We start from the raw sequence: 19,443 nt of genomic DNA, 5'->3' as shown, positions 1-19,443 counted from the left end.
CTGGCTCCCGCGCCCCTCCCGCCGACGGCGTGTCACCCACGCCGCCCGGGACTCTGCAGACCCGGCCTCCCGGCGCCGCAACGACACAGAGGTAGGGCCCGACCCCGCCCAGCTCCGGCGGACGCGCTCGGGGTCCTGGGCGCCAAGGAGCCCGCACTCCACGCCGCAGCCCGCCTCCCGGCCTCCGTGATTCGCCCCCTGTGACGCGCCCCCGTCACCTGACCGCGCGCAGCCAATCGGCATCCCGCCGGGACCAGCCCCCGGGGGGTTGGCCGGAGTGCAAAGCGCAGCCAATCCGGACGCGTCCCGGCCTCGCGGCCCCGCCCCCTCCCCGGGCCTCGGGGAGGCGCACCCCGACGAGACTCGCGAGGTCCGTGGGTCAGGGAGGTGCTGGGTGCGGGCGGGTTGGGGCCGAGCCGCGGCGGGGCCGGGATGGAGGCGGCGGTGGAGCCCAGCAGGGACGCGCGGGGGCGTGCGGCGAGTCATCCACGCGATCGCGGGGAGAGGAGCCCGCCGGACAGGTGTGCTCCGTGAGGGGGAATTGGCCGGCCCCCTCCTCCAGGAAGCCCTCGGGGCGCCCCGGGGCGAGGGGTGGGGGTGTCCCGCCCGGAGAGGGCGGGGGGGGGTGCGGGGAGGCCGGTGGGGGCCGGAGGTCTCTCCGGGGAAGGGGTCCCGCCCGGAGGGGTCGCCAGCTGGCGGTCACCGCAGGCCTGAGCGTCCCGCGCGGGGATGCGGTGCCGGTCGGCGGGGAGGCCTACGTCGGGGGTGCGAGCCGGGAGGAGCAGCGGGGGGCGGGGGGCGCGCGGCCTGGGCGGGGCTCCCACGGAGGTGACGTCCGGGAGTCCGCGCACAAGTTCTGGGGAAGCGCGCCCGGGGAAGGGGGACAGCCGCTGCACGGGCCCCGGGGCCTAGAACCGAGCGTGCGGACGTGGGCAGCAGGGGCTTGGCGGAGCGGCGGTCCGGGGGCAGAGCCACGGAGCTCAGGAAGGGCTTCGGGACGCATTCTAGGGGCGGGTGGGTGCGGGACAGGAGAGGAAGCCGGGAGACGCTGGGGATCTTCTGTAAGATTGCGTGGCCGGAGTGCTGGCCGTGGTGGCGCGTGGGGGTACCGAGACCGGAGCGCAGGACCGGCTGAGGCGTTGGTGTAGGCAAAGGAGGGACTGAGGCGGATGCAGCGAGGGAAGCGGGGGGGTAGGCAGGGAGGCCTTCCAGTGCACGCTGCTTCTTCAGCCTGCTGCAACGATGCATTTTGTTTGTGGCTGGGACTTTGCTTACTCTTTTTTTGGTCAGCCTCTCTGCCTGAATGTGAGGAATGGGTGTGTCTTTAAAATTTGGGTCCAGGCCTAAACCTGACCGTTTCTTTCTTTAGGCAGTCTACTTTGGTTGAGCCTGAGCAAAAGGATCTGGGAAAAAGCCCCTTGAGGGAGACTTGAGTGGAGAGGAGAGTCACCATACCTTTTTATTATACTTTGGTTATGAACATAATAGACTCTAGCTTGCCCATCCAATACTGATAGCATTTTAAGGAGGAAGCAAATAATGGAGCAGAGTTATCTATAAAATGTTAATCTGAAATTCAAGCCATAAATGTTTCAGTCTGCCAGCGGATTGAAAAGCCGCAGTCGCTGGGCGCCTGGGTGGCTCCGTTGGTTAGGCGGGTGCCTTCGGCTCAGGTCATGATCCTGGAGTCCCGGGATCGAGTCCCGCATCGGGCTCCCCGCTCAGCGGGGAGTCTGCTTCTCCCTCTGACCCTCTTCCCTCTCGTGCTCTCTATCTCTCATTCTCTCTCTCTCTCAAATAAATAAATAAAATCTTTAAAAAAAAAAAAAAAGAAAGAAAAGCAGCAGTCGCTGAGCAGACACAAGTAGTTTGAGGAAGTGTGGGGTACTTATAGGAAGTGAAAGCAAATTAAGGGCACATGCAAATTTAAGTCACAGCAGGACCAGGTGTTTCCCAATGCTGGAGTGGCCAATGGTGGCAGGTCAAACTTCCCAAAGCCTTAAACCTACCAGGTGACTTTGGACAGCTGTAGACAAGATGTTGCATTAAAACACTCTGGTTTTGGGGCACCTGGGTGGCTCAGTCAGTTGAGGGTCTGCCTTCGGCTCAGGTCATGATCCCAGGGTCCTGGGATCGAGCCCCACATCGGGCTCCCTGCTCAGCAGGGAGCCTGCTTCTCCGTCTCCCTCTGTCTGCCTCTCCCCCCCCCCCCGCTTGTGCTCTCTCTCTCTGTCAAATGAATAAATAAAATCTTTTTAAAAAATAAAAAGGGATAAAACACTCTGTGGTTAAAAAAACAACAACAACAACTGTGTTTTAACAGCCACAGTTGGTAATTGTATTTGAATTTTCATGTGGAGCAGTTTAAACATTGTTACTGATTTTAAGATCAGGTAAATTAATAGTATTAGGCAGGATTACCTACTGTATATATATATGAAAGTTTCTGATATCGGTAAAAAGATACACAGATAAATTTTATTTAGGAGGGATCTTTCAGGAGCTGTGCTTTTCTGTGACGCTTTGTTCTCTTGTAAATCCAGCCCCTGTTATGTGCCAGCCCCTTGTCCTCAGTGTAAGTGACAGAGCAGCGAGGGAAACCGGCAAAGGCTGTGAGCTTCTGGAGCTGACGTATTTCTGTTGAGGCCGACAGTATACGGGGCCCAAGTCTAGTGAGTCACACACTGAGGAGTACCAGGGAGAGACAGGAAGGAGGAAGGGGACTGGTGGCTGTAATTTTATTTAGAGCTGCAGGGGGCTTCACAAGAAAGTCAAGATGGAACAAAGACCTATGAAGGAAAGTGGGGTGTGGGTGTGGTCTTGCTAGGCACGGGAAACTGGAAGTGGGAGGGAGAAGTAGGCCTGCCCAGGGTCCGGGAGCCACGGGGACAGTGTCGGGGGGAGTGGGTGCCCAGATCATCTGAGCCTTCCGCCAGGCCAGAGACTACAGAGAAATAAGGAAAAACTACCCATGAAGTTAGAAAGCCCTCAGGAAGGTGCGGCTCGCTGGGCACGCACGCTCCCCCGTCCTTCCATCTGGAGGAGAGGAGCAGGTCTGTCCTTCAGAGCGGTCGTGTAGGCTTCGAGGCTCAGCGGGCCATTGGTCCTACCAAGGGTGGAAAGAATTTTGAAAATCTAAATGGATGGTCTAGCGATTATAAAGGAAGGTAGCAAATACTAGATTGTTGGAAATTATGCATACCTTTTCCATAATTCATGATGATTTGGAGATGTCCAAGTGCAGTTTGTGGAAGGCTGCATGGTGTTTCTGCAGGGGAGCACCCCGACCTTGACAGTATTTGCTCTGTTGAGCTGACAGACTGCAGCTGTGCTTCCGTACCCCAGCTCCTTGTCCTTAATAGGCATGTCTGTGTTTTCTTTCCAGCAGGAAAGTTTACATGGACTATAATGCAACCACCCCCCTTGAGCCAGAAGTCATCCAGGCCATGACCGAGGCCATGAGGGAAGCCTGGGGAAATCCCAGCAGTCCTTACCCAGCAGGTAATCCTAGAAGGTACTCACAGATCCGGAGATATGGGGGGCAGAGGCAGTCTTAGAGAAATTGTACACCACACGTGATCACTTGCTTTTGAATAGATTTTCTGTTCGCTGCAAACCTTAGGTGTAATTTTTGGCTGGTTGGTTTTCAGAAAAGTCCAAACTTGTACATTGAGTCTGTTGATACCATAACCTTTCATTTTTAATACACTCTCCCATCCCCCTTACCCAGATGAAAAAGATGTCTTGTTAAGGGCTATCTGTAGTAACAGTACCCATTAAAACCCTTTCATGTATCTGTTTCAGTGGATCCTTAAAAAATTTACAAAATAGATCTTTTAAATCATCAGGATTGCATATAATCCTGGCCTTTTTTTTTTAATGAAAATTATTTTTAGATTCTTTATTTTCATTATAATAAAAATATTCTCATTTCTCATTTATTCTTGTTTTAATGTAGATCATTAAATTGGCAATTTTGGAAAATGATTTGCTCCAAATCAATAGTTTTATGTCACTGTCACAGTTACATTATGTTTTTCAGATGGCCAGCTAGTTGTACCTTTTTTATTTAATACTTATCAGAGATAATTAAGATAAACTGTCTTAACTGTGGATTATGAGGAGCTAAAAGAGCTTTCAGACACTGTTGCCAAGCCCTAGAATTTAGTAATACTTATATACAACTTTACAGGATTTCGTGGGTTTTCATATCTGTTTGGTATGAGCTTCACAACTTGATAAACTAAAAGCTTTTTCAAAATCAGGTACTAGTCATTCATTAACTTATTTGTTGGTTTATTCGTTACGTGTATTCTGGCTAATCTTCTGGACATTGCCTTGTATCTAATTTTTCCTCTAGCAAAACTGTACTTTCTGATGCATTGATCTTGAGAATATGGAGGACAATTAAATGCTAATACAAAACATTTCTTATAAAGAAGTTCAGGAATAACCCTGAAGGAGAAATTCCCCGTCTTGACCTGATGAAACCTGTCCGTGGCTTTCCACTTGTCCTGGCAGCCTTCATTTCATTAAGACCCATAACTGAAGTATGCATCGCCGTTCACTTGTTCATACTCAGGTGGAAGTGGGGGCGGGGGAAGGAAAAGAAAAAAAGAAAAGAAAGAAAATCACCTTTATGATAGAATGGTTTAATTAGTTTCACAATATTATGATTTAATAATAATAATAGTTCCTTCGGGAGAATTTATTTTAGGGAAAAACGTTAAGGACACATGGGAAGAGTGTAGCTACCCAAGATGTTTATCACAGCCTTGCTTGTAATAGTAAAAAGCTGGCAATAACCTCAGTGTCCATCAGTCAGGGACTGACCACGCTGAGTATGCTGAAGCCCTGTCAGAGCCATGGTGTGGACTAGGTCAGTGATCTAGCAGCATCTAGTTCATGTGGGAAAAGCGTGTTACGAAACCTGATGTGCAGTATGGTTTCTTTGTTTCTTATACCCAACCCTCAAGAAAAATTGTGTATGAGCAAGTATGGAAAATGTATCATTTTGCTGTGAGATACAGAAACCCCCACCTAACAGTAGCTTAAGCACAAGGACTTAAGCAGGTTAAGGCTTCTGCATCGAGTCTGTTGCAATATTCACATCATGTAGCCTCTGGAAGGCTTCACTATATACTTTCAAGAAAATGAGTATAAAAAGACAAATGATGTCTTAGCGTTATTATGAAACTTGATTTGACTTTGTGGACCCCTGAAAGTGCCTTGCCCCTGTCCCAAGGGCTCCCCAGATGACATTTTGAGAACAGCTGATTTAACCAGTATTGGTTGAGTACTTACTGCCTGCCAAGCACTGTTCTGGTGAGGGATAAGGCACAGGATACAAAATGTACTGGGTTTTCAGGGCATTGCTTTGGCCACTGCCTAGAGTGTGGACCACAGTGGTGTCAGTGGAGTTGGGAGCCTTCTAGGAGAATATTTCAGCGGTGGCCTTGACTCAGCTATGGCTGGGCAGTGCAGAGGCGAGGCAAGATTCCAGGTATTTTGGATGGCAGAGCCTTACAGGATTTGCTGATGGGTTGGATAACAGGGTATGAGAAAGGCAAAAGCCAAAGCTTTGGGCCCCGGGCCCCTGCAAGGACTGAGTTGCCATTTATTTACTGAGATAGGAAAGGCTGAGAAGAACAAGTTTGGGGGAGAAATCATTGTTCAACTTGGAGTAAGTGTAGTTGCAGATGCCTATTGGATACCCAGGTGGAACGGTAGAGTCTGCAGCACGGTGCTGGTTATTCAGTGTTGAGTTGCTGAGGGAGGGAGGATCGGAGGACCTGGCCAGGGTGCGGGGCCATCCGCCATCTGGATTTGGAGCCCTGCCTAGCAAGGGACTCGGAGGAGGAGGGAGTGGACCAAGGGGAGAGCTGCTGGCAAGGGAGGAGGCGGGGACCTTGATTTGGCGCACGGGGACCTTGGTCAGAGTAGGTTTGGGAGGCCAGGGACCAGAGTACCTGATTGCCAGTGAGTTCAAGAGGGAATGGAGAGGGGTAGAGATGGGAAAGGAGAAACGGGCCGTTGCAGGGGGCAGGTAGAGGGGCTCTGGTGTGAGAACAGCCAAGTGAAGGAGGGTTGCTTTAATGGATCATGGGAGCCACACATGCCCCTTACTATCCCTCTTGCTTCCTGAAAGGCAGGAGTTCAGAGTCTTCTTTTATGTCAGTTACGGTTACCAACCATCCTTTACATTTAGTTACACTAACAACTTCAAACATCCTGGAAATTTAAGAGTAAGAAAATAGACACCCATGTGTCTCCTACCTAGATCCAACAGTGTTGCCATATTACCTTGATCTCTTTCTTTCTGAATTTACTGCTTTTTCATGAGCCCTGGAGAATGAGTTGCAGGAAGCGTGGTACTTCCCCATCACGGGGAAACACCTGTATGTGCGAAAGAGAAGGGACTTTCTCCCATCACCGTGCCATCCGCAAACCTGAGAACATGACAGGAAGGTCCTGCTCTGGATTCAGGACATATCCGATTTCCTCAGTTGAGGGCATTACTTGTTAAAAAGATAAAGACTGAATTAGTACCTTGGGGTGGGGGAGAGAACCATTGCCAGCACACATCTCATGGGTTGATTTATTTTTTTAACTCCTTGTGCCAGAGTTTTATTTTGGAATGTAACATCTGCAGAAAAGGTGAAATAAGTCTAGTGAACACCTGCATTTAATTCCTTTACCTGGATTTATCAATTATTACTACTTTGCCCCATTTATTTGAATCATTTGAAAGTAAGTTGCAAACAGGAGGCTTCCCTCCTAAATACCTAAATGGTGTCTCCTAAGAGCGAGGACACCGTCCCGACCCAGAGATTGAACATTAATCCAGTGACAGCATCTCATTACCATTCATATTCTAATCTCCCTGAGTATGCACTTTTGTTTCAAGTGGCATTAGATCCTTTTTGAAAATATAAATTGTAAGTACATGAAGAGAGCAACCACAAGGTCATTTCTGGCAGTTCTCTGACCTGTCCACAGTGGACGGGATTCCGAGTGTTCCAGAAGCTTCTGTTCCCGGGACTCGTTGGTCTGCGCCCTCTGCGTCCTTCCCCCTCCGACAGCTTTAGTGAGGTGTGATTCACATACACTGAACTGCAGAGTGAAAGCGTACAATTTGATGACTTTTTTTCCTTACAAGTAGGGCTGAATAGTCAACAAATTTTGGAGACTGTTGATCTATAGACCAAGTAAGAAGGGCCATTGACGTTGTCACAGTTCCCATCCTGGCTCCTTGCTTTCTCTGCCACATACAGTTTGGTCCCTTCTTTCGTGCCAGCCAGTGGAACTGGCTCACAGCTGGGGTGCGTGGCCCCCATGTGACAGCAGGTCTGGCCCTGCGGCAGGGACCTCTCGTGTGCCCGGGGGACCTGCACTGAGATGCAGCATTGCACCATGTATTGAGGAGTCATAAGCATTCTTTTTGCTTATTTTTGTTGTTTTGCAGCTTGATCTTAAGCAAATTATTTCATCCCTTCACCCTCCTGTCTTGATGAATGGGAAGCAAGGCAGATGGCCACAGCTTCCCCTCTCCTGTAGCATCCGGTAAGAGGAAGCCCACGTCTTTGGGGATTTTAGGGTTCCCGCGTGTCGCCCCCCGTGTTTGTTTCCTCCTCTTACTAAGTCTCAGTAGGTGTCACTGAGTTGCTCCTATCTTGCTGCTGCCCCTTCATCAGCTTATTCCTAAGTTGTGGCCTAATGTATTCACGTTAACGGAACATGGGTCGTCTTAGAATTGCCCACTTAGAGTTGTTCCTGCGTGTCTGGTTCTTTTTTTTTTTTAAAGATTTTATTTTTAATTCATCTCTACACCCAGTGTGGGGCTTGAACTCACCACCCCGAGATCAAGAGTCACACGCTCCACTAACTGAGCCAGCCAGGCGCCCCATGTCTGGTTGTTCTTTTAAACATGTGTTTATTGGGCTTAGTGAAGTGACGTTAATGAGTTTCCATTTTGGTCTCTCCAGGTCGGAAGGCCAAGGACATTATTGACACAGCTCGGGAGAATGTCGCGAAGATGATATGTGGGAAACCTCAGGACATTATCTTCACTTCCGGGGGCACCGAGGTAAAGTTTCTAAACAGGCTCACAGTCTTTTAACTGTAAGTTATATGAAAAAATAGAACATGGTTCCCTCTTGGTATTATTTTTTTTTAAAAAAGAGTAATGCTTGGTCTTGGTCTTGGTAATTTTGCAAATTAGCTTCATATAATTAGTACTTATCCTAAAAGTAAATTCCAGGTGGCTGATAGGATATTTGTAACATAACGTGTAAATTAACTTGCATTATTTCAACAGAGAGTTTCCTCTTCATTTTGCCCTGGAATTATCCCTTTAAGTCCCTTCTAAATTGTTTGCCTGCTTAAGATTTTGAGGTTTGACCCTTCCAGATGTACTTTTAGATTGATGGAAATACTCAGAGACAGTGGGATGGTGTCAAGGCTTCTGCTCAAATAGTAATACTGTGTCCCTTTCTGGGAAGGAAGGCGTGACTATCACCCACAGGTGAGGTAACTGTCCATGTGGAAAACCCAGGAGAATCTGCGGCTAGATTATTAGAGTTAATAAGAAAATTTAGCAGTTATTAGATACAAAAATCAATCGTGTTTTTATGTACCAGTGACAAGCAGGTGTGTTGTCAAAAATCGATCTCCATGCTCTGGAGCCCAAAATGTAACACAAAGACAGAGTTTGGGGATAAAGAGGAACGACAGTTTATTACTTTGCCAGGCAAGGGAGGCTGCAGCAGGCTGATGCCTTCAGAACTGCAGACCCGCCCGGGGTAAAAGGCTCAGGGCTTTCATAGGAAAATACAGGATCCAGCAGCGTCAATAGGAATCTGGTGCATCCTACCAGCCACGTTCATCGTGTCTCCGTGGTGGTCTCATGGCCAGCGTCGGCGCTGGCCGTCCGAGTCTCATTATTCAGTATCGACACCGAGTTCCTGGAACAAAGGATTCTACAGAAAAGCAAGTGAAGGGGAGGGGATGGCTTCAAGAATGAGAAGGAGAAAAATGTGGTCTGTTTCGAGTCAAACCTTGCTGGAGCATTAGTGTGTTCCTCTTAGTTTCCATATAGCAGTTTCGATAGTGGTTTCAGGTTTCTACCAGAGCACGAAAAACATCAAATACTTAGGAAATAAAGCAAAAAAGAATTTGTAGGACCTTTTTCACAGACCCCGCCCCACCAGGAAAGTAATAGAAATATTCGTGTACACCGTCTTCTTCTAAGAAGTTCTGAATATACGGAGCAATTCACCAAGCTCCCAGATCGGAAGACCCAGTGTTCTAAATACCTCAGTTCTTCCCAATTGATCTGTAGATTCAATGCAACCTCAGTCAAAATCCTGACACTTTTTTGGTGGAATCTCACAAATTTATATGGAAATACCAAAGGCCAAGAATTGTCAAGACCTCCGGAAGATTAAGAACACAGTGAAATGACTTGCTCCCCCAGATTCCAGCCTTTTGTACAGCTTACTCATTAAGGCAGGCGGTCCTCGGGCAGGGACAGACGGCAGACCAGAAATAACGCCGTGCATGTACGGGCACTTGTCCTATGACTGAGGTAGCCACGTATCCTCGTTTGCTCAGGACAGTCCCAGGATACACGTGTTGTCCTGACGTAATTTAGTAGTGCCCTCTTATTCTTTTTTTTTTTTTAAGATTTTACTTTTTTCTTTGACAGAGAGAGACACAGCGAGAGAGGGAACACAAGCAGGGGGAGTGGGAGAGGGAGAAGCAGGCTTCCCGCGGAGCAGGGAGCCCGATGCGGGGCTCGATCCCAGGACCCTGGGACCACGACCCGAGTCGAAGGCAGACGCCCAACGACTGAGCTACCCAGGCGCCCCAGTGCCCTCTTATTCTTAAGTTTTTCTGGCTCAGATGCTAGATTATATGATCACCATATATGACTGAGGTAGCATAACAGAGCAGGAAGAAAGAATGGTCTCCAGTAAATGGTGCTGGGACAACTGTATATCCACAAAGAAAAAGGAAATTGGATTTCTGCTTCACAACATAAAATAATAATCATAATTTTGGGCATAATAAATACCTAATTATGAAAAATAAAATTTAGAAAGCTTTCAGGTGATAAGTTTTTATCTTTGTGATGATCAAGAGCAATGAATTTCTTCTGTACGATACAGAAAGCATTAACCATAAAGGAGAAGGCTGATAAATGATACCACCACCACCACAAAACAGACTTTACGTCATCAAAGAGTCCTATGAAGAAAACAAAAAGACAAGCTAGACAGTGGGAGAAGACACCCACAACATATAACTGACAAAAGACTAGCATCTAGGATATAAAGGCAGGTAACCCAATGGAAATATGGGCAAGAAACTTGAGTATGTGCTTCACAAAGCAGACGCCCAAAGAGTTTCTACATGTGAAAATACTTGGCATCGCCATCAGAGTAAAAAACGTTGAAACACGTCTGCACGCCCATCAGAATGATAAAAGTTAAGCATTGCAGTGGTAGTAAGTGTGGACAAAGGACGTAGAGCAGTAAGCACGAGCCTAAGCTGGAATGCCGGTTTGGGAAAGGGACTGTTTCTGGTGACGTTGAAGACGCGCATACACTGTCAGCCAGCAGTCCCACTCCCAGGGCGTAGCGTAGACAAGTGAGGCGCGTGCGCACCAGGGCACAGGTAAAGACTGTTCACGACAGCCAGAAACTGGGAGCAACCCAGGTGTCCCTCAAAATTAGCATGGACCAATGTTAATACGTTGTGTTGCAGTCCTACAGCGGAATGTCACACGGCCACCTGCAGCAACGCGCATGGATCTTGAGACGCTGAATGAATGAAGTCAGTCAAAGGGTCCATTGAGCCAGTCTGGCTGAATGACGGGTCGGGGAGCTGCCGCCACGCCCCTGGGCCCCGCGACCACCACTGCGACCAGACTCCCGGTGGCCCACAAGGAGCTGCCTCAGCCCCAGCTGCCTGGTAGGGCCATCCTGGTCTCATCTGGTGCCAAGGACGTTTGTGGTCTGGGAGCACATGGTGCATTTTCAGATGTGACTTGGTGGTTCCCACGGAGGCCCCTGAGCTCCCGTTGGGGCCCAGGGCAGGGCAGCCATTTCCAGGGTTCAGCAGCGACTGACAGACACATGCAGCACGTGGGAGGGGCTTGGGCATCTCCATCCTGTTCACAGTCATTGGGTCATCTTTTACACTACCATCCACAGTGGCCTTAAATGGGAGTGTAGGGACTCTGCAGCCATGTGGAGCCCCGAAAGAACATCTCTTCTGGACAGAATGGCTGTGTGGCAGCATTTTATACAAGGGTGTGACCTGGGACCTCTAAGGAAGCATCCACGGGTTGGAGAAAACCATCTGAGTCATCCATCCCCAACCACCTCCTCACTGTTGCCTGATCCGACGTGTTGCCCATCGGTGAGCCACAGAGGGGGCTGCCTTGGCATGCCACCAGCTGGACACTGTCTTAAGTCCTCTGCACACGGGATGGCAGCATGTGGACACCTCAGCACAGTGCAAGCACTGCCCCCCATCGTGGGGTACCCCCAGATGCTCCAAGGGACTGGATCTTTACTGAGAAAAAGTTCGTTCAGTTCTACTCATATGAAGGTCAGAAGGAGACAAAATAAACAGTATTGTTTAGAGGTGCTTGCATAGGAAGTCAGAGTATCCAGAAAAGCAGGGAAATGATTACCATACAAATCAGGGTGGTAGTCAGCTCCATGGGGGTGGGGAGGGGACAGTGATTGAAGGGGCCCGGTGTGCTTCTGCGTGGGGCAGTGTCCACTGTCTTGATCAGGTAACAGTCACTCAGTATTCACTGCCTTACTTCTCTGTTAAACTTATGTTTATATTTTATACACTTTTCTGTATACATGTTATAATTTAAAATAAGAGAAAATTTTTTTTTGTTTTTTTTTTAAAGTCTTCTACCCTGAACCCTTCAGTTATTCACTCTGGCTACAGGAAACCAGTATTGTTAGCTTCCTGGTGTCTTCCAGAGAGTCTATGCATTAAAAGCAAATAACTATGTAGATGTCCCTGTTTACCCTTTCAAGGATATTTTTGCATATATGAGCAAATGTATGTGTATTTCCCCTTTTTTATACAAATTGGGTAGACTACTGTATATAATGTCTGCTACCTTTTTTTATTATAATTTAGCAAGTATATTTGTATTTGAGATCTTTTGGTCTCTGCACGTAAAGCGTTTCCTTGTTGTTTATACCTTGGTGTCCACTGAGCAGTGTTGCATGATTTATTTAACAAGTCCCTTTATTGGTAGACTCTGAAGGGCTTTCCGAGGTTGAGCTGTTACAAACAGTGCTCCACCTAATAAACAACCTTTCTGTACATCATTTTGCTTCTATGCAAGTGTAGTGATTGGATCAAGTCCAAGACACAGACGTGCTGGGTCAGAGGGCTTTTTTGATAGATATGCCAAATGTGGCCCTTAATATGCCAGATTATACTCCCATCAGCAGTGGGTACCTGGACAAAATATTCTTTTTTGATAGATTTATAAAATTTAAAAATTCATAACATTGCTTAATAAGACAGGCATAATTGACTGGAAATGAATTCTGACATTTTTGAAAGGTCAGAAACCCCAGATCTTTGTCGTTGGGCATTCAGATGTGCAGCTCAGAAGCTGAATGTCTTCAAGACCATTCTTTCCTTTTTAAATGTTAGTCACAAGGAAAATGAAGTCAGAGAAGGTGCTACCCTTGCTCTCCCCTTAGCCCAGGTGTCCGTAAATGCTCTTTCTGCTCTCTGCAGTCAAACAACTTAGTAATTCATTCCGTGGTGAAACATTTCCACCAAACCCGTCCCTCCAAGGGGAGCCCGGCCGAGCTGTGCAGCCCGCTGGATGGGGCCACGCCCCACCTTATCACCTGCACCGTGGAACACGACTCCATCCGTCTGCCCCTGGAGCACCTGGTGGAAGAACGGGTGGCCGGTGAGTGACCAGCCTGGCGGATTCCGCAGGGCAGCTCCGCTTACTGCCGCTAACTGATTCCAGGACCCGGTGAATCATTTACCCTCCGCTCGCAGCCTCCCTGGCCGTCCGCAGGGGCAAAGGTCACATAGGCTGTCCCCACACGGGAACCAGTGAATGCTGCCAGATTGTCCCTTAGGGAAAAAGTGGGTCATCAATGTGGAGATCTAGTCTAGATCTATCAAGTAGACGATACTTCAGATTCTTGTATATAATATATACGTATTGAAATGGTATGCCTGTAAATGCTAAACAGAGCTTTTCACTTGGATTGCCATGATTAAATCTTGGCTTCCACTTCCTCCGATAGGAAGAACAAGGGTCAGATAGACCTCAGCATCAGGGGGTAAACACCAGAATGAATGTGCTCTTGCTGGACGACTTCATCTCAGCACAGGGGAGTGAGGCCTCGCCAGGGGGCCGGGCGGCTCGGGAGCAGACGGCTCGCCAGGCAGGCTGAGGGGCGGGCGGGTGGGCTTGGCCAGCAGTGGCAGTGACTCTGACCTTTCAGTTTTCCCGTGCTGTGAAGTCTCAAGACACGGGGCACAGACCACAGACTTTTGAAAACCAAGAGCCCTTTTCTTCCCCAAGACAGCCGAGGTGATTACTTTCCTTTAAGCAAAATGACTTTCCTCTCTGCCTCTCTAATCTGCCTGGAAACCTGAAGGTGAATCGAGGGAAAGTATTTTTATCATAAAGATAAAGGACTGTAACATAGTGTTCTGTTTGACTATGAAGACTTTCTATGGATTTTCCTGTTTCCTACAAGGGTTCTTCTCTTTCTGGTCTTACCTAGATGCACTACTTTAACTAAAAAAAGAGATGAGTCAGGTCTGACTTTCTTATTTCAGCTCTTGTGCCTTTTTTTTTTTTTTTTTTTTGTCTTTCTTATTTTTCTGTACTTACAGGGAAGGGCGACACATCATTCTTAGTTGCTGTTGCATTTAACCTCCTGCTTAAATTACAAAGATTTTGGGTGGCTCAGTCAGTTAAGTGTCTGCCTTCGGCTCAGATCATGATCCCGGGGTCCTGGGATCGAGCCCCGCGTCGGGCTCCCTGCTCGGCGGGGACTCTGCTTCTCCCTCTGCCGTTCAATGGTTCTTAGTTTATTCACCAAGTTGTGCAACCATCACCATGATCAGTTATAGAACATCTCATCACCCCCCAAAACCTTGTACCCACCCACTGTAATTCTCCGTTTGCCTCAACCCCAGGCAACCAGTAATTCATTTCCTGTCTCTAAAGATTGCCCTATTTCAGAGGACTTTCGTATGAATGGAATCATAGAATATGTGGTGTTTTTGACTGATTTCTTTCAGTTAGCATGTTTTCAAGGTTCATTCATGATGTAGCATGTACCAGTACTTAATTTCTTTTTATGGATTTATACTATTCCATTTTATGTGAATTCTAATTGATATAAATAACATTCACGTTACTTATCCATTCATCAGTTAACAATCATTTGGCATTATGAATAATGCCATTATGAACCTTTGTGTACAAGTTCTTGTGTGGATGTATGTTTCTGTTTCTCTTGGGCTTATACCTAGGAGAGGAATAGCTGGGTCACAGAGTAACTCTGTGTTTAACCTTTTGAGGTGACCTTCGTATTCCGAAGCAGCTGCACCCTTTTATGTTTCCAGCAGCAGGGCACAAGGGTTCCTGTTTCTCTGTGCCCTCGACAACGTTTGCGATTCTGTATCTTTTGTTATAGCTATATCCCAGGGGGTGTGCAGTGGTATCTCATGGTTTTGATTTGCATTTCCCTGATGGCTGATGATGTTGATCATCCTTTCATGTGCTTAATAAAAAGACGAGTAATCCTTTTTTTAAAAAAAATATTTATTTGAGATAAATATTTATCTGCCCCCAGGGGGAGGGGCAGAGGGAGAGGGAGAAGCAGACTCCCCGCCGAGCAGGGAGCCCGATGCAGGGCTCGATCCCAGGACCCTGGGATCATGGCCTGAGCTGAAGGCAGACGCTTAACCGACTGAGCCACCCAAGCACCCAGGAGGAGTAATCCCAGCCAGAGCAGCCTTTCTTTTGCTGTCCTTTGAGTCTTGCAGTGGATACATGAACTCTGCCCTTCTCTGGCTCCTACCCTGTCCCTGGAGCCCGCCCAGGCCTGCAGTCCTCTCTTGGGCACGTGGTGCTCTTCTCAGTCACAGCCAGTGCTTCTGCCACCCACCTGTGTGGTGTGTGGTGGGGGTGCTAGGCCATCACACCCAGCCCCTGCCTGCCTCAGCAGTTCGCCCTCCTCACGCTCCATGCTGTGTACTCTGCACTTGGATGATCACTACATCCTCTCATAGTTTTCGCCTATTACTGTTCTGAGTGTCTTTTTCCTATTCTTATTAATCTAATGCCATCACCTTTCTATATTCTGAGAATTCCTCAAAATTCCTTGTCCACAGGTGATACCCCTGATTTAGAAAACATCTGTTCTCTCATTTAGGGCCTTGAGGGGAGAGTGGATGCATTTGTCTTAACCATTTTGAACCAAAATCTTGATTCAGTCACCTTCACTTACTATTCATCTGTAGTAATGAGGTTATAAGAGCTTGGAGCAGTGCCTGGAGCCTAGTAGGCGATTAACAAGTGTTTGCTCAGTGTCGAGTGAGTGAAGGTTAAGTACTTGGTACGTTAAGGTGTTCTCATGAAGACGGTAGAGTAGGAAGATCCTGGAATCACCTTGTCTCATGGATACACCCAGATAATATCCACGTCAGTGTAAATAACCCCCAAAAATGACCTGAAGACTGGCAGAACAAATTCTCCACAGCTAAACGTAGAGAGGAGGCCATGTTGAAGAGGGTAGGAAGGGCAGAGACAGGGTTGGGAGCCAGATGGACCTGTGGGACTGTACATGGGGGGAGGGACGCCATGGGCTCAGAGAGGGGAGAAGAGCAGATCCCATCCAGGAACCCCAGGTATGAAGAACCTGCGCTGGGAGGATGGATCCCCATAACATTAGTTTTGAAAACCAGAGGGGCCTAACTTTGTGAGTTCTTAAAATCAGTGGGGCTTAACACCTAGAACTTTAAAAATCAACATGCTTGGCTCTGGAAGAGCTGGGACACCAAGAGGAAACTGAAGTCCCACCCTTACAGAGACTGTACAACTAACAGCCCCATGGAGATACAGCATAGAAACAGCAGTTTGATAAACTCCTTGGGTGTATGGGAGGGAGATTTATTTACTAATCTCGGAGTGTCTGCTGGAGGGGCATGGTATCTTTTGGGAGACTTCCCCAAGAACAAAGGAGCCGGCAGATGCCATTTCCCTCCTCCAGCTCCCAGCCAGATACACAGACACCCATGGGAACCAGTGTAGTGCAGCACTCTCCACCTAGCTTGCTAACAGTGTATCCCACCCCACACTCTTCTGTGGACCCACCTCTTCCCTCCTGGCCTGGGTAGTTTTCCTGGGCAGCTGCAGGTCCCTTCCTGCAGGGGACTGGTGCAGACCTTGTTGGCACTGCATGTCCCACCCCCACGTTTTCCTGCAGACTCACCCACTAACAACAGAGGGACCAAACCCTGTCTACAACAGGCAGACAGCCATTGCAGACAATTGGACTGAAGGCAAATGCCACAACAGTAGGGTGCACATAGGAGACACCCCTAGGTTCTAGTCAACAGGGAACACCACACAAAGCAGGGCACTATAGGACCTCTCCTTCATAAGGCCACTAATTTCAGGAGCAGGAGATCTAGCTGACTTTCCTAACACATAGAAACAGACAGAGTTAGACAAAATCAGAAGACAGAAGAATCTGTCCCAGATGAAAGAACAGGACAAAATCACAGCAAGAGAGCTAAATCAAATGGAGATAAATAATATGCCTGATAGAGAATTTAAAGTAATGGTCATTAGGTACTCACTGGACTTGAGAAGAAAGTGGAGGACCTCAGTGAAACCCTCAACAAAAAGAAAACATTAAAAAGAACCAAGAAGAGATGAAAAACTCAATAACTTAAATTAAAAATACACTAGAGGGAATAAATAGCAGACTAGGGGAAGCAGAAGAATGGATCAGTGACCTGGAGGACAGAGTAATGGAAAGCAATCAAACTAAACATAAGAGAGAAAAAAAGAATAATAAAAAATGAACATAGATTAAGGGGGCTCAGTGACACCATCAAGAGTAATAACATTGGCTGGGGCGCCTGGGTGGCTCAGTTGGTTAAGCCACTGCCTTCGGCTCAGGTCATGATCCTGGAGTCCCGGGATCGAGTCCCACATCGGGCTCCCTGCTCGGCAGGGAGTCTGCTTCTCCCTCTGACCCTCCCCCATCTCATGCTCTCTATCTCTCATTCTCTCTCTCAAATAAATAAATAAAATCTTAAAAAAAAAAAAAAAGAGTAAAACATTGGCATCGTAGGGATCCCAGAAGGATGAGAGAGAGAAAAGGGGACAGAAAATGTATTCAAAGAAATAATAGCAGAAAACGTCCCAAATCTGGGAAAGGAAACAGAAATCCAGATCCAGGAGACAGACAGCTCCCACCAAATCAACCCAAGGAGGGCCACACCAAGATACATAGTAATTAAAATGGCAAAAAAGTAGTGATAAAGAGGGAATTGTAAAAGCAGCAAGATAAAACAACTACATACCAGGGAAACCCAATCAGGCTATGAGCTGATTTTTCAGCTGTGATTTTGCAGGCCAGAAGAGAGTGGTGTGATACCTTCAAAGTGCTGAAAGAAAAAAACCTGCAGCCAAGAATACTCTATCCAGCAGGTCTATCATTCAGAATAAAAAGAGAGAGAGGATTTCCCAAACAAAAGTTAAAAGAATTCAATACCACCAAACCAGCTGTATAAGAAATGTTAAAGGGGAGGGGACTCTTTTTGTAGAAAGAACATAAATAAGAATAAGAAAAGTAGGAAGCACAAAAGCAGTAAATTAAGTATATCTATAAAAATCAGTCAAGGAATTCATAAAATAAGAGGATGTAAAGTATGACACCACATACCTAAAATGTGTGGGGGAGAGGAGGAAAAATTTAGTGATTTTAGAATGGGTTCAACCATCAACTTACTACAAACTGCTATTATGCATAAGATGTTATATTTAAACCTAACGGTAACCACAAGTCAAAACCCAGTAATAGGTATGCAAAAAATAAAGAGTACTGAAAGTCCTAGACACAGCATTCAGACAAGAAAAGGAAATAAAAGTCATCCATATTGGTAAGGAAGAAGTAAAATTTTCACTATTTGCAGATGACATGATACTCTATATAGAAAACACAACTCCACCAAAAAACTACTAGAACTGATAAACAAATTCAGTAAAGTCGCAGAATACAAAATTAATATACAGAAACCCATAGCATTTCTATACACTAATGATGAAGCAGCAGGAAGAGAAATTAAGAAACCAGTCTCATTACAATTGCACCAAAAACAGTAAGATACCTAGGAATAAACCTGGCCAAAGAGGTGAAAGACCTGTACTCTGAAAACTATAAAGTTGATGAAAGAAATTGAAGATGACACAAATGGAAAGACAGTCAACGCTCATGAATTGGGAAAACAAATATTGTTAAAATGTCCATACTACCCAAAGCAATCTACAGATTTAATGCAATCTCTAGCAAAATACCAAGAGCACTTTTCACAGAACTAGAACAAACAATCCTAAAATTTGTATGGAACCACAAAAGACCCCAAATAGCCAAAGGAATCTTGAAAAAGAAGGACAAAACTGGAGGTATCACAATCCCAGATTTCAAGATACACTACAAAGTTGAAGTAATCAAAACGGTATGGTACTGGCACAAAAATACACACATAGATCAATGGAACAGAATAGAAAACCCAGAAATAAACCCACAATTATATGTTAATTAATTTCGACAAAGCAGAAAAGAATATGCGCTGGGAAAAAGTCTCTTCAACAAATGGTATTGGGGAAACTGGACAGCTACATGGAAAAAGAATGACACTGGACCACTTTCTTACATGCTATGCAAAAATAAACTCAAAATGGATTAACGACCTAAATGTGAGACCCAAAACCATAAAAATCCTAGAAGAGAGAGTAGTCAGTAATTTCTTTGATGTGGGCACAGCAGGTTCTTTCAAGATATGTCCCCTTAGGCAAGAAAAACAAAAGCGAAAATAAACTTTTGGGACTACATCAAAATAAAAAGCTTTTCCACAGCAAAGGAAACAATAAACAAAACAAAAAGACAACCTACTGAATGGGAGGAGGTATTAGCAAATGACATCTGATAAAAGGTTAATACCCAAAATATATAAATAAAATCTTTAAAAAAAAAAAATACCCAAAATATATAAAGAACTCATACAATTCAGCACCAAAAAATCAAGTAATCCAATTAAAAAATGAACAGACATTTCTCTAAAGAAGACATCCAGATGGCCAACAGACACATGAAAACATGCTCAACATCACTCATCACC

General features: G+C 46.5%; 1 protein-coding gene across 4 annotated transcripts in view; it reads left to right on the top strand.

Moving 5' to 3' along the window:
- Nucleotides 1-379: 379 nt before the first annotated feature.
- The window catches only part of SCLY (selenocysteine lyase), a 37,318-nt gene continuing 18,254 nt past the window's right edge, over nt 380-19,443 (top strand). The window contains exons 1-4 of one of the 4 annotated variants that reach the window (XM_028105161.2): nt 380-521; nt 3,389-3,501; nt 7,986-8,086; nt 12,787-12,967. In XM_028105161.2, coding sequence (XP_027960962.1) covers nt 433-521; nt 3,389-3,501; nt 7,986-8,086; nt 12,787-12,967 — 484 coding nt within the window. In that variant the 5' untranslated portion in view covers nt 380-432. Of the gene's footprint in view, nt 522-3,385; nt 3,502-7,465; nt 7,564-7,985; nt 8,087-10,767; nt 11,617-12,786; nt 12,968-19,443 lie in introns of those variants that run through there. The other 3 variants (XM_028105160.2, XM_088021472.1, XM_028105159.2) reach the window with 3 other exon arrangements.

Source organism: Eumetopias jubatus, unplaced genomic scaffold (genome assembly GCF_037043125.1).
Source record: "Eumetopias jubatus isolate StellerSeaLion01/CBP00866 unplaced genomic scaffold, mEumJub1_p1.0 scaffold_3, whole genome shotgun sequence".
Classification (NCBI taxonomy): Eukaryota; Metazoa; Chordata; class Mammalia; order Carnivora; family Otariidae; genus Eumetopias; species Eumetopias jubatus.
The sequence above is the reverse complement of the archived record's forward strand: the minus strand, read 5'-3'. Positions and strand labels throughout refer to the sequence as shown.